We start from the raw sequence: 13806 nt of genomic DNA on the forward strand, positions 1-13806 counted from the left end.
AGCTCCTGGGAGGGGAACAGAGGCAGGCTTGGCTGCAGGTAAATGTCTTCACGCTGATTTTGTGGCTGGTTACACAGATGTGTAGTTTACAAAAATCTATCTTGTGATATGTGCAAGCTTCTGAATGTTTTAACAAAAAGGTTTGAAAATAAGTAAATCAGCCAGGTGAGCACGGTGGTGTGCATCTGTAGTCCCAGCTACCTGGAGGCTGAGGCAGAAGAATCTCTGGAGCCCAGGAGTTCAAGGCCAGCTTGGGCAACATAGCAAGAACCTTAGGAAAAAAAGCTGAACATTGTGTATGCATTTGACTCTAGAGCAAATATATTTTTTTTGAGGGGGAAAAGGCCCTAACTTCCACTTACGTATGCACATTTACATGCACCTTCTCAATCATCTGAGGCACTATCCCTACCTGACAGGTGACCAAGGTGAGGCTGAAGAGACTGACGTACCCAAGTGGTAGAGGAGCTGGGACTGGGCCTGCCAGCCACAAAGCTGCACTGCTTTTCAGCAAAAGGTTTCATAACCCAAGCACTGGGCTGCAAGACTTGGGAGGGCAGACACCTGGCTGTACTCATCTGGGAGTCCTGCTGCTCAATACTGAGCCTGACTCAGAGCTGCGTTATGTCCAGCATGTTTATCCAGTGTATGGAAAAAGCTGAGTTGTATCCATCATTGCTATCTATACATTTGCACTATTTCAAAATTAAAATATTAACATGAAGATCCAACCACTGCAGCCCAACATCAGTGCTCTCACACTTTGCCCCTCAACTTGGGCCCCCGAGAGGGCATCATGGATGCCAGAATCCTTGAAAAGAACTAAGGAATGGCAAGAGTCCAGGGCCCCAGCAGCAGGTGACTCTGGGATGTGGCTCTAAGTTCCTGAGTCTTTCTGGTTTAAAGAGAAAGTTTCTTTTTTTTTTTTTTTTGAGACAGAGTCTTGGTCTGTCGCCCAGGCTGGAGTACAGTGGCATGATCTCAGCTCACTGCAGCCTCTGCCTCCTGGGTTCAAGCGATTCTCCTGCCTCAGCCTCCTGAGTAGCTGGAATTAGACACCCGCCACTATGCCCAGCTAATGTTTTTTTTTTGTTGTTTTTAGTAGAGACGGACTTTCACCACGTTGGTCAGGCTGGTGTCGACCTCCTGACCTCATGATCCATCCGCATCGGCCTCCCTAAGTGCTGGGATTACAGGCAAGCCACCGTGCCGGGCCTTTTTTTTAAGACAAGAGTTTCACTCTTGTTGCCCAGTCTGGAGTGCAATGGTGCGATTTCAGCTCACCGCAACCTCCACCTCCCAGGTTCCAGCAATTCTCCTGCCTCAGCCTCCCAAGTAGCTGGGATTACAGGCATGCGCCATCACGCCTAATTTTGTATTTTTAGTAGCGATGGGGTTTCTCCATGCTGGTCAGGCTGGTCTCAAAACTCCCAACCTCAGGTGATCCGCCTGCCTCAGCCTCCCGAAGTGCTGGTATTGTAGGCATGAGCCACCGCGCCCTCTTTAATCTGTGTTGACCTGCCCACACCTTAGCCTGACCCCACGAACAATGCGACACCGTCTTAGCCCGGTCCCAGTTTATTGTGGAGGGAAACAGCGGACATGGAGCTGAGCAGAACAAACCCTTCCCTCTCCTCCCACAGGCCCCTAGGGAGGTGGGTGTCAGGACTCAGTGAGGTGAAATGGGGCCGAGGAGGCCAGAGACTGACGAGAGAGGACAGAAGGCAGAACAAGACCAGGACAGGCGGGGTTGGTGGAGACAGTGAGGCAGGGACACAAGATTGCCAAGTCAGGACGTCTGCACAGAATTCTATTCCTCATCCTTTTTTTTTGGAGACAGAGTCTTGCTGTGTCACCCAGGCTGGAGTGCAGTGGCGCAATCTTGGCTCACTGCAACCTCTGCCTAGCGGGTTCAAGTGATTCTCCTGCCTCAGCCTCCTGAGTAGCTGGGATTACAGGCGTGTGCCACCACACCTGGCTAATTTTTGTATTTTTAACAGACAGCGGGTTTTACCATGTTGGCCAGGCTGGTCTCAAAATCCTGACCTCAAGTGATCCGCCCACCTCAGCCTCCCAAAGTGCTGGGATTACAGGCGTTAGCCACCGTGCCCGGCCTCCTCATCTTTCTTGCTGCTAGTTCAGTCTTAGAGATGGGAAACAGAGCTGGATCTAAATAGGCAGGTGACTGGATTGAGGGGGATGGGGGATACTGGAACACCCAGGAAGGAATGGAGGAACCACTGTGCCTTTCCCAGGTCAGCCTGTCTGGGCAGAATCCACACTAGAGATTCTTTTCTGGGGGGAAGAACAGCACCAGAGCTCGGCCAGGCACGGTGGCTCACACCTGTAATTCCAGCACTTTGGGAGGCCAAGGCGGACAGATTACGAGGTCAGAAGTTTGAGACCAGCCTGACCAACATGGTCAAACCCTGTCTCCACTAAAAATACATAAAATTAGCTGGGCGTGGTGGTGCACACCTGTAGTCCCAGCTACTCAGGAGGTTGAGGCAGGAGAATCGCTGGAACCCAGGAGGTGGAGGTTGCAGTGAGCAGAGATCATGCCACTGCACTCCAGCCTGGGTGACAGAGCGAGACCCCGTCTCAAACAAACAAAAAAACGGCACCAAAGTTCGAGAGAGAAAATTACACCAAAGTCATATAGATGCTAGTGGTACAACAGAGGGAGGCCTAAGAAATCACAGTGACCAAAGAATATGGGTGTTTTCAGAGAGGGCAGTGCAGGATGCTGAGGGTGTTACAGAAAGATACTTGCACAGAGTGGAATTCAGGAAGGGTGAGGTGTCAGAGTCCAGGCTGGGGAAGAAGCAAAAGTCCTGAACTATTGAGGAACAAGTACATGCGGCGCAGCTCAGCAAAAGACAAGCCCAGGTTCAGGGGCAATGTGACCACGGGGTCCAGGCCATCAGGCTCCTTCCCAGCATGGAAATTGGGGACGGGTAGTGAGAGGTTCAGGGCCTGGTAGAACCACCGAATCTGGGAGTCAGACAGAGGCAGGGCCAGGGGCCTGTCATGGGGCTCCGGCAGGAAGCTCTGGAGTTGGGGGCTTGACCAGGAGTTGCAATAATCGTACTGGCAGCACTGGGCCTGATACCAGTACTCTACGAAGTAGGTGTTGCGTTTTTCTTGGCAGTGGTAGGAATAGTATTGTCCACAGCCTCGAATGACGAAGCGAACCTTGACATCTGAGGGAGAGGGGAAAGCTGATAACCCCTTCCAATAGCTTCCCATAGTCCATGAACCCCTGCTACGGACTTTTCCCATCCCTCACCCAGACCTGACTGACTTCTAACCCAGACTCCTTCAAGAGGCTAGAAAAGTGAGCTCTGCTGGCCCCCTAGAACCTTAAACCCCTCCTTCCAAGACTTTTTTTTTTTTTTTTTTTTTGAGACAGGGTCTGGCTCTGTCACTCAGGCTGGAGTGTGGTGGCACAATCTTGGCTCATTGCAACCTCCACCTCCTGAGTTCAAGAGATCTCCCACCTCAGCCTGCCGAGTAGCTGGCACTATAGGTGCACACCACCATGCCTGGTTATTTTTTTGTAGAGACAGGGTCTCACTATGTTGCCTAGACTGGTCTTGAACTCTAGAGCTTAAGTGATCCACCTGCCTCAGCCTCCCGAAGTGCTAGGGTTACAGGCATGAGCCATTGCACTCAGCCCCTCCTTTCTTGTACCCCATGCCCGGAGCAGCCCTGATCTGTGAGAGGAAAGAAGATCAAGCCATTGGCTGCCCCACCAGCAGCCCCTTCCTGGGACCTTATTTACCATAATAGATGGTGATCACCATGCATGGGGATGAGCTGCTGATGGTACACTTCTCTGAGCCTGAAATGCATCCTACAGAAGGGTCTTCTAAGAGGCAGAAGTGGCAGGTCCGGATGTCGGGAACAGGAACTGGGAAGGCAGAAGGAGGGATGGGGCACTGGGTCACTCTCAGATACCCTGGGCCAGTAGGAAGCCCGAGTATCCATGGCCACGTTCCACCCCCTTCCTGAACTCAATTACCCCTTCCTCCCTCCCTGCCCCTGGGCCCCACTTACCCTTTCCCACTGTGAAGCCCACCATGACCAGCACACCTACAAGTATATGGGCCTTCATTATGGAATTCTGGGGAGACGGGCAGTTCCTGAGGGATGCCCTGAAACCCCACCTTCCTGTGACCACGCTCCTTAATCCTGAGTTGCAGGGTGGTTTTGACAAGGTCTGAGGAGCTGCTGTAAATGCAGAGCTATATTCCTGCTTGGGGCAGGATCCTGGTTGGGAAGGAAGTTATTAACTTGGCAGGAGGGACAGCATGTCCTCACCCACAACGTCTGGTTCCTGAGTGTGGGAGCAATGGCCCAGACGGGGTAATATCTGGGCACTATCTGGTTCTTTATCCAGTGTCTACCTTTGTCCTGCATACCCTCCAAAGACCTACTCCCTCCCTTGGAAAGTCCATGGCTTAGTGTCTATCTCTGCCACCATGTGCTGTCTTCCTCATATAACAGGGCCAGTCCCCACTGTGCTGGGACAACCTGGCCTGGAAATCAAGCATCCCCATCCTTCTGAGATGGCCAGTCCCAGCTCCAACAGCAGGCAGCACACACACACATCACTGAGCAGTAATTCTGGACCTTGTCCCACCTCATTCCACCCTTAGTTATACTGACTTTAGGGCTACTTTTCCTTTAAAACTGAAAGATGGAGTTGCTGATTAAGCACCTTACAGTATAGACAGACAGTTATAGGTATCCAAATACTTCTCATCTTTAAAACATGCTTTTTCTGTCTTTTCCTTTTGACCTTGCACTTCATCACACACAGTCCTAGGAATTCTGTTCTGCTCTATACTAAAAACATCACCCAATTCACTGAGCACAAATCTGTCCTGGTTTTCAATCTGGGGAGGGTGGGCTGGGCCATGAGGGCCCCTGGAGTCCAACACACCATCACCTTCCCTTCCCCAACCGCAAGCACCAGCAGACTAGCTCATGGCCTTTTCTTCCACTTTATTTCATATTCCCACCACAATAATGACTCCTTTAATTTAAACTAAAAACCATACAGGGTTCCTGAAAGGGTGGCAAAAAGGAAAGGAAGTACAGGACAGGTGGGGTAGGGAATCAGCGAATCGTCTTGACTGGGCTCTTGAAGTTGCTGGCGGCTTGGAGCTGCAGCTGGTAGGCCATCGGATGAATCTTGAAACCGTAGAGCCTGGACCAGGGCAGAGGTCAGAGAGGCAGTAGCATGAGCCCCATCCAGACCCTGCTAGTCACCTGCATTCCCACCTCCCCACCTGAACTCCTCCATGGACCTGCTCAGAGCTTAAGCCTAGTGGTTCCCAACTTCTCAGCTCAAGAACATTCTATGATAAGGTAACTGAAGCACAGACAATCAAATAACTTTCCCACAGTCACTCCGCAGGGAGATGCCGATTCTGGGAGAAGCAGGCCTCAAAAAAGGGCCATGCCCCATCCTCCCCTCTCTCTGGGGGATCTTAGGCCTTTCCTTTTACCCTTAATGACTCTCCCTGCTCCCTACCTGGGCACAAACTGGTTGGCGGGTCTCTTGGGCCGGTACTCGGGATGCACCATGAAGAGCATGTGAGGGAAACCAGTGCCAAAGTAGGCGCCATCCGTGTGATGGTGTCTCGATGACTTGGGTGTGTACACATCCATGCACTTGGGGCAGTAGAGCTTCACCATGGCTTCACCTGGGATGTCTGAAAGGCCTGGGAGACAGCCAGACTCAGGAGGCCAGGTATCTCCCTGTTCCTACTTAACCTCCCCTCAGGACTCAGGCCCCAACATGCTGAGCCCTAACTCCTTCCCGTAAGACTGCCACAAGGTGCCTTCCTTTCCCTTCTTCAACACTCACCGATGGGAAGCATTGGCTGGTTCTCACAGTACACACGAGGACAGTAACCAAAGTCTCCCTGCTGGTACTTTTCCAACTGAGGTGAATAAAATGGAAGGGGTTGGCAGGTAGGTGTGAAGAGAAGAGGCAACTCCCTTCTCAGCTCAACCCATATCACTCTGTCCCCCACTCCTCCCACCTCTGTCCAGAGGCCCCTTCTCTGGCCCAGATGGGCTCTCAAACTCCTATGTTGCCTTTCTTCCAGTTAGGCAGGCTACAAACCATCAGAGCCATTTGTTGTTTGTTCCCTGAGGAAGAGGCAGTCTATCACAACTCTCTGTTCAAGGACTGTCTCCCTCCCTGAAAATTATCCCTTCAGGATGACCCCCAATCAGAATTCAATTCCCAGGCCCAAGCCTGGGGTTCTTCTCCTCTTCTCAGCCAGTTTCCTTAAACAAGGCTTAAACATGACTTCTTGCTGCAGGAACCTGTGTCCCTTACTGCTCAGAAGGAGGCAATTAGGAGCAGAGAGGCCTCACCATCTGGGCAATGCCACGGTTGGTAAGGATGTAGCGGGCGTGGATCAATCCATAAAGCATCTCGGCAGCCTGCTCAATCAGGTCACTCTGGTTGGGGTTGTCTTCCAGTTCTTCATCTGAAACACAGCCCGGCCAAATGCAACCACTTGTTTTTCAGCTTTCCTAGGTGCCCTGCCCATATCCAGGGGGTGCGGACTATTCAGTTCGCCTGGCACCTACTTTTGGGCCTTACCCCATCCAACATCTGGGCATGTGACCCAGAAACCTGGGCTTCTGACCCTTGCGCCAACCCAAGACAGCTCTGTCTTCTCTTCACACCTCTTTAGCCTCCGCTCCCCACTCTCCCTCCCAGCTCCCTCCCCAATACATAACTGCAACAATGTCAATGCAAAAGATGAAACTCTAGACTGGAAGGTGCAAAGCAGGAGAAATAGCAAACCAGACCCATGAGGAAACATATTTTGGAAAACATCTGAATTGTGGATTTAGAAAACATGGGAACAAGTGATATACGTCACAAAACTAGACACAGTCAGGTGGAGGATCAAAATAAAGCATGAATTTGGGGTTAAAGAAATCAGAGAACCAAAGGAAATTTCAAAATTCAAGTAAGTGAATATAGATTTGAAGAGAAAAAAAGTGCATGCACACACACAAAACAACCCTGAGGGTGCCTCACCAGGCTCCAGGTCCAAGATCATGTCTAGAGCTTGTCGATAGTGAGGAACCTGCTCATTGAGTCCAGTAAGATTAAATTTGTCCTGAATGTAGTCTTCATCCACCTGTGGGGACATGGAAGCCAAGAGGGAACCCATATCAAAATCCCCATCTTTGACCTGGGCAAAATGCTCTAACTGATGCCTTATCATCAACACAACTGCATCTGTTCCGCTTGTTTCTCACTCCCAACTCAGCAGAAGTACTTGCGTCTCTCCCTAGTTCACCTATACTCCCTCCCATAAAGCTTTGGCTTTTCTTTTCTAAGGATAAGCAGGTACAGCAATCTTTTTCTTAGACATTCTTTTCAAGATCTCTGTCCCTACTCCTGTACTCCATCTCTAGGAACCAGTTTTGTCCTCTCAGCTGGCTGAGGAGGATGGAAGCTGAACGGCATGGTTTCTGAACAAAACATTTCAATACGTAGCATTTCAATTTTCCTAACAGCCAGCTGAGACATGTACTAGCAGTACAACTTTAGTAATAAAAGATACAGGCTGGGCGCAATGGCTTATGCCTGTAATCCCAGCACTTTGGGAGGCTGAGGCGGGCAGATCACCTGAGGTCTGGAGTTTGAGACCAGCCTGGCCAACATGGTGAAACCCTGTCTCTACTAAAAATCCAAAAATTAGCCGGGTGTGGTGGCGGGTACTTGTAATCCCAGCTACTTGGGTGGCTGGAGCAGGAGAATCGCTTGAACCTGGGAGGCAGAGGTCGCAGTGAGCCGAGATCGCACCACTACACTCCAGCCTGGGCGACACAGTGAGACCCAGTCTCAAAAAAAAGATAAAGAAAAAGACACAAATTGCCTGCTGGAGGGTGGCAGAGTCAAAACTTGGGCCCCAGTTTTGCCACTTTAGCACAGGTTCGTCGGGGGTTATTGAGGGGACTCTTCGTTGATGGGAAGTTTTCAAGTAGTATGTAAGAGAACAGTGTAGAAGTGGAATACGTGAAGGAACATCTGGTGGGAAGATATGTGAAGCCAGCAAGTAGGGAGGTCGAAGAGAACTCACTTCACAGAAGAATTCATTGCCACGGAGCCCACAGAACCAGGAAATCCAGGACACCTCCTCTGAGCTGCTCATCTTCACGTCAGCTGAAAAAAAGAGTGTCAGTAAAGCTCAAGTTCTCCTTCCCTGCCTCGGGTATCCTCCCTCCTCCCACATTAGAACCACCCTTTCTTAAAGGATCCCAAACTCTGAAGCACTCCTCTCCAACTCCTCCAATTTACATCTCAGTTCCCTTTTCTTTGACGTTAAACATTCTTTGGGGTCCCACCACTTGAAAGAAGCCAACAGATACTTTGACCCACCAGCCCGACCCACGTCCCTGGAGCTCCCGAAAGCCAGGGCCCTCTCTTCTCTGTGTCAACTCCGGCAGGGACCTCGACTCAGGCTCCGTACCAATGCAAGTCTCTGCACGACCCCGGCGCCTTTCCCAAGGATTTCAAAGTTTATCACTCTCAAGCAAGAATCGGGCCCCTCCTTTTCTCAAGGGTTGGGGGCGACTGTCAGGTCCCTTTCACCGGATTCCACACATCCCCCCTCCGCTCCTCAAGCCACCTCTCCCTCCTTGCCGGACCTGGTTGCTTCCTCCCCCCGCCCCCATATCAAAGTGCGGAGACCCATGTGCGGCTCCCAGCGACAAGCGACTAGGAGCAGCGAAGACCTCAGACTCACCAGCTGGACGGGGACCAGGACTGGGGTGGGGTAGGGAAGTTGCTACTTCGAAGGAACGGCGGCGACCGCTACAGCGCAGGCCGCGGACCCGACCGCGGCAGGCGAAGTGGGGTGGGGGGAGTGGAAATTGGGGAGGGTGGGGAAGAGGGCAACACGCAAGCGCCAAGGGTCAGGTGCCGCGGTGGATGCCGGGACGCGGAGTCCCCGGTAGAGAGAGAAACCGGCTAAGTGAGGGAAAGCGAACTACCAATCCCAGGATGACCCGCGCACGACCTGGCTGTCACGAATCCCCGGAGGAGGACGCTTGCGGGCGGGGCGCAACGAGAAGCCACCGGAAGCGGAAACCAGGTATGGCGTTCGGGGCCTGGGAGCCTGGGCAATACAGTTGTGTGCTCACTGGGCGAAGAAGCTGACTTAGGGCGGGGAAAGGAGGGAGCCAGGCTGGACCCCTCCTCGCAGCTCTCCTCACAGTTGCCCTCTAGTCCCGGCGCGGTGCTGCTTCCCTGGGGACTGGCCTATCCTTGGCCAATGCGCTGGGTCCTTATTGCCTGTTGGGCCCCTAGTGCGAGTCAGTCCCGCCAGAGACCCTTGACGGGCCTTCTGTTTTACTCCGGGCTCCGGCCTCATGAGGCGAGAGGTGCGGCTTGGCTCCGTGCGTAGGGACTTGGGTTGGGAGGGCTGGGCTGGGCTGGGCTGTGTGAGAACCAGAACGGCCCAGTGCGCTAACCTGAGGTGGTGCCAGCCATTCTGCTCGTCCCCTTGCACTTCTCCATTTCCCCTTAGTCTCTAAGTGTGACCTTCGAACCCTGGTCAGAGTAATGGTGAGGGGCAGGCGTGACGTTATTTCATTACACGGCTTCTCGGCATTCCACAGGTTTCCCTCCGCCTCCTGAGGGCCTTTCCTAACCCAGAGAGTGGATTCCTAGCTCCAGAAAATGGGCTTGGAGCGGGGGCCACGTAGAGGAAGGCGAAGGGCATTGTGGGGGCGTTATGTAAAAGTAGGACCCCAACCGACAGATCCTAGCGCTCGCGCCACCTGGGCGCGCGGAGCTTTGCTCGTTTACTATTGGAAAAGTTCCAGCGCGGGAAACTGAACCGGGAGCTTTGCGCACGCCTGAGCCATCAAGTAATGTGGGTGGTGGTTTTTGTTGTTGTTGTCGCCACGCATGCGTCTCCGTGCCGTGTGGCTATTTGATTGTGTCAACTCTGCTGATCAGAATAGCGCCATTTTGCGGTACGGAAGCTACACGGCAACACGTATAGGAGCCTCTCCCCGAGATCTTCTAGGGAGTGACCCGTCTATTTTTGTTTGGGAAGAGGAAACTCCGAAATGGGATCACGGAAGACTTAAAGGGCCAGGTTTGATTTTTTTTTTTCCTACTGGTATGTCTGTTTTACGGGGTGAGAAAGTGATTTCAGAAAGAGGCTGGTATTTATTGTTGGTAAGGATGGGGGTGGGGGCCGGACGCAGGACCTCTGGACGACTGTCTCATGGAGTTTGATTAATTTTTACTAAGGAGCAAAGTCGGTATTGTAGGGTTTCGTGTTTTTACGCATATACTCTCTCCCTTAGACCCTGCAGAGTCTTAAGTTGTGGGGTCACTTTAGCGGCAGGAAAGTGTTTTTGACTACTTTTTCTCATCCCAGCAGGTCCCTGAGGCTCTGGTTGCTACAGAGTCACCAGGAGCTTGGCTTGCTTGTCGCATCCTTCCCTTGCCTGGTATCATTTTCTCAGTTCTCCCAAAAGCCATGTCCCAGCCCTTCCTCATCACCTTCACCCCAGCCACTGACCCCAGCGACCTCTGGAAGGATGGGCAGCAGCAGCCACAGCCCGAGGAGCCAGAGTCCACCCTGGATGGAGCTGCAGCCCGAGCTTTCTATGAGGCCCTTATTGGGGATGAGAGCTGCGTTCCTGACTCCCAAAGATCTCAGACTGAACCTGCCAGAGAAAGAAAGAGAAAGAAAAGAAGAATCATGGGGGCAGCTGCAGCAGAAGCAGTGGCAGAAGGAGTATCAGGAAGATATGGACAAGGGAGATCCCTTGAGGCTGAGGATAAGATGACTCACCGGATACTGAGGGCAGCCCAGGAGGGGGACCTGGCAGAACTTAGGAGACTGCTGGAGCCCCATGAGGCAGGAGGAGCTGGGGGGAATATCAATGCTCGGGATGCCTTCTGGTGGACCCCACTGATGTGCGCTGCTCGAGCGGGCCAGGGGGCAGCTGTGAGCTATCTCCTGGGCCGTGGGGCTGCCTGGGTGGGGGTCTGTGAGCTGGGTGGCAGGGATGCGGCTCAGCTCGCTGAAGAAGCTGGCTTTCCTGAGGTGGCCCGCATGGTCAGGGAAAGCCATGGAGAGACAAGGAGCCCAGAGAACCGGTGAGGGGAAACTTTAGCTCAGACCCCTGTCTCATTGTGTTCTGCCTCTCCCAGCCACTCCACACCAGAGGCCCCAGCACAGTGCTGAGTTCTTTCCTTATCCTCATGTGTAGGTTGACAAGGTAGTATAGTCAAGTGGTTATGAATATGAGCTACCTGGATTTAAAGCCTGATTTCACTTACTTGGGCAAACAACCTAATGTCTACATGTTCCAGTTTTCTCATCTTAGAAATGGGGTAGTAAGGATTGTTGTTAGGATTCAATGGGTTAATATATGTAAAATGCTAGAATAGTGCATGCTGCATAGTATGCAATATATGAATGTTAGCTGTAGTCATTATCACTAGTATCCCTCCCCTTGCCCAAGAGTTTGCTAGGCCTGGTTACAATTTTTTCTTTTCAACTCTTCTGCTCTGGGTCCCACAATGGTTTAAATAAATTTGTTTTTAAGACCAGTAGTGAGAAGGAGGGGAAAAGTAGAGTAAGGAGTTTGATCTGTAACTGAGTGAACAGTCATTTCAGATAACACCACCACCTTTGGACCAGCCTGGATTCCCTCATTATTAAGTAGGAAGGAAGTCAATTTGTCCCTTTTTTTTTTTCCCCAGACAAGGTTTTACTCTGTCACCAGGCTGGTGCGCAGTGGCGTGATTTCAGCTCACTGCAACTTCCACTTCCCGGGCTCAAGCATATTTTTTGTAGAAAGCAGGTTTTGCTGGCATGGTGGCATGTGCCTGTAATCCCGGCTACTTGGGAGGCTGAGGCAGGATAATTGCTAAGGTGGAGGTTGGAGTGAGCCAAGATCATGTCACTGCACTCCAGCCTGGGCAGCAGATTCAAGACTCCATCTCAAAAAAAAAAAAAAGTAGGCTGGGCACGGTGGCTCAAGCCTGTAATCCCAGCACTTTGGGAGGCCGAGACGGGCGGATCACGAGGTCAGGAGATCGAGACCATCCTGGCTAACACAGTGAAACCCTGTCTCTCCTAAAAAAAATACAAAAAACTAGCCGGGCGAGGTGGCGGGCGCCTGTAGTCCCAGCTACTCGGGAGGCTGAGGCAGGAGAATGGCGTGAACCCGGGAGGCGGAGCTTGCACTGAGCTGAGATCCGGCCACGGCACGCCAGCCTGGGCGACAGAGCGAGACTCCATCTCAAAAAAAAAAAAAAGTAGGCTTTGCCATTTTGCTCAGGCTGGTCTCAAACTCTTGAGCTCAAAGCGATCTGCCCACCTCTGCCTCCCAAAGTGTTGGGATTACAGGTGTGAGCCACTATGCCTAGCCGGCAATTTGTTCCTTAGCAGAAAAGCTGAAAGGATCCTCTCCTACCCTGCCAGCCCTCTCTCAGGCCTCAACTCTTCCCCTTTTCCTTCCCCTGCCGTTAATGCTTTTTCTTCTTTTTCTGCAGGTCTCCTACTCCTTCCCTCCAGTACTGCGAGACCTGTGACACCCACTTCCAAGATTCCAACCACCGCACATCCACTGCTCACCTGCTGTCACTGTCCCAGAGTCCTCAGCCTTCCAGCCTTCCACTTGGGGTGCCCATCTCCAGCCCGGGCTTCAAACTCCTACTGAGGGGGGGCTGGGAGCCAGGAATGGGACTGGGACCCCGGGGTGAGGGCCGTGCCAACCCCATCCCCACTGTCCTCAAGAGGGACCAGGAGGGACTAGGCTACAGATCAGCACCCCAGCCCCGAGTAACACATTTCCCAGCTTGGGATACCCGAGCTGTGGCTGGGAGGGAGAGAGCCCCTCAGGTGGCCACGCTGAGCCGGAAGAAGGAGAGAAGGAGGGAGGAGAAAGACAGGGCTTGGGAGCGGGATCTAAGGACTTACATGAACCTTGAGTTCTGACTTTGGTAAAATCTGACCCCGGTCTGCTGCTGAAGTCTGAACTTGGGCCTCTGACCTGGGCCCTTTGACTTCCCCTTCCTGGGATCTGCCCAGGTGCAGATCCTCAGTTTTTGGTCAGTGGACTCTGTAAGAGACGGGCTGAGAGTGATAAATAAATCAACCTTTTGTGGTTTATTCACTTTTCTGGAAGCTATTTTGAGGAAGCCAAACAAGCCTGGGAGCCACATGCAAGTCCCACCTGAGCCAGAAGGGGCAGCCTCTCCAGGTGGCAATGATAAGGTCACCTCCCTGCCAATCTGGGTTCACTTTCAGGTCCCAGCCCCTCCTGGGAGTGCCCCACCTATTCTTTCAACCCTCCTGGACCATGAATTGCCCAGCTCCATGCAAGTCTCACTTCCCCCAAGAGGAGTTCCCTGACTACAGCCAATTCACTGATTTCACAAACATAAGTCCATATTCTATGTGCCAAGAATACAGGTAAAGACATTCCCAACCCTCAAAAAAGTTCATGGCTGAAGGGGGAAACAGCCATGTTATCAATTTTTTTTTTTTCTTTTTTTTTGAGACGGAGTTTAGTTCTTATCTAGGCTGGAGTGCAATGGTGTGATCTCGGCTCACCACAACCTCCGCCCGCCAAGTTAAAGTGATTCTCCTGCCTCAGCCTCCCAAATAGCTGGGACTACAGGCATGCGCCACCACACCCGGCTAATTTTGTATTTTTATTAGAGACGGGGTTTCTCCATGTTGGCCAGGCTGGTCTGGAACTCCCGACCTCAGGTGATCTGCCGGC

At 52.2% G+C, this 13806-nt stretch overlaps 2 protein-coding genes across 11 annotated transcripts; one reads left to right on the forward strand and one right to left on the reverse strand.

Moving 5' to 3' along the window:
* Positions 1 to 1562: 1562 nt before the first annotated feature.
* Positions 1563 to 8900, reverse strand: CSNK2B (casein kinase 2 beta). Of its 4 annotated transcripts, XR_013416067.1 has the most exons (10): positions 8793 to 8900; positions 8127 to 8209; positions 7076 to 7178; positions 6397 to 6512; positions 5879 to 5954; positions 5543 to 5732; positions 4060 to 5215; positions 3785 to 3913; positions 2608 to 3203; positions 1563 to 1861 (listed from the first exon to the last, which is right to left on the reverse strand). XR_013416067.1 is itself a non-coding variant. In XM_077998880.1 (9 exons), exons 7-9 carry the CDS (start codon positions 4115 to 4117, stop codon positions 2803 to 2805), a joined length of 588 nt encoding a protein of 195 aa, XP_077855006.1. In that variant the 5' UTR covers positions 4118 to 5215; positions 5543 to 5732; positions 5879 to 5954; positions 6397 to 6512; positions 7076 to 7178; positions 8127 to 8209; positions 8793 to 8900; the 3' UTR covers positions 1563 to 2802.
* A 211-nt stretch (positions 8901 to 9111) lies between these two features.
* On the forward strand, positions 9112 to 13190 carry GPANK1 (G-patch domain and ankyrin repeats 1). Of its 7 annotated transcripts, none has more exons than XM_078000469.1 (4): positions 9112 to 9429; positions 10010 to 10175; positions 10440 to 11167; positions 12572 to 13190. In XM_078000469.1, the coding sequence occupies exons 3-4, from the start codon at positions 10542 to 10544 to the stop codon at positions 13014 to 13016; spliced, it is 1071 nt and encodes a 356-aa protein (XP_077856595.1). In that variant the 5' UTR covers positions 9112 to 9429; positions 10010 to 10175; positions 10440 to 10541; the 3' UTR covers positions 13017 to 13190. The 7 variants fall into 7 exon arrangements, with proteins under 7 accessions (XP_077856595.1, XP_077856594.1, XP_014991469.3 ...); XM_078000468.1 differs by having other exon boundaries at positions 10443 to 11167; XM_015135983.3 differs by having other exon boundaries at positions 10010 to 10151.
* The last annotated feature ends 616 nt before the right edge of the window (positions 13191 to 13806 follow it).

Source organism: Macaca mulatta, chromosome 4, assembly GCF_049350105.2.
Source record: "Macaca mulatta isolate MMU2019108-1 chromosome 4, T2T-MMU8v2.0, whole genome shotgun sequence".
NCBI classification, from domain to species: domain Eukaryota; kingdom Metazoa; phylum Chordata; class Mammalia; order Primates; family Cercopithecidae; genus Macaca; species Macaca mulatta.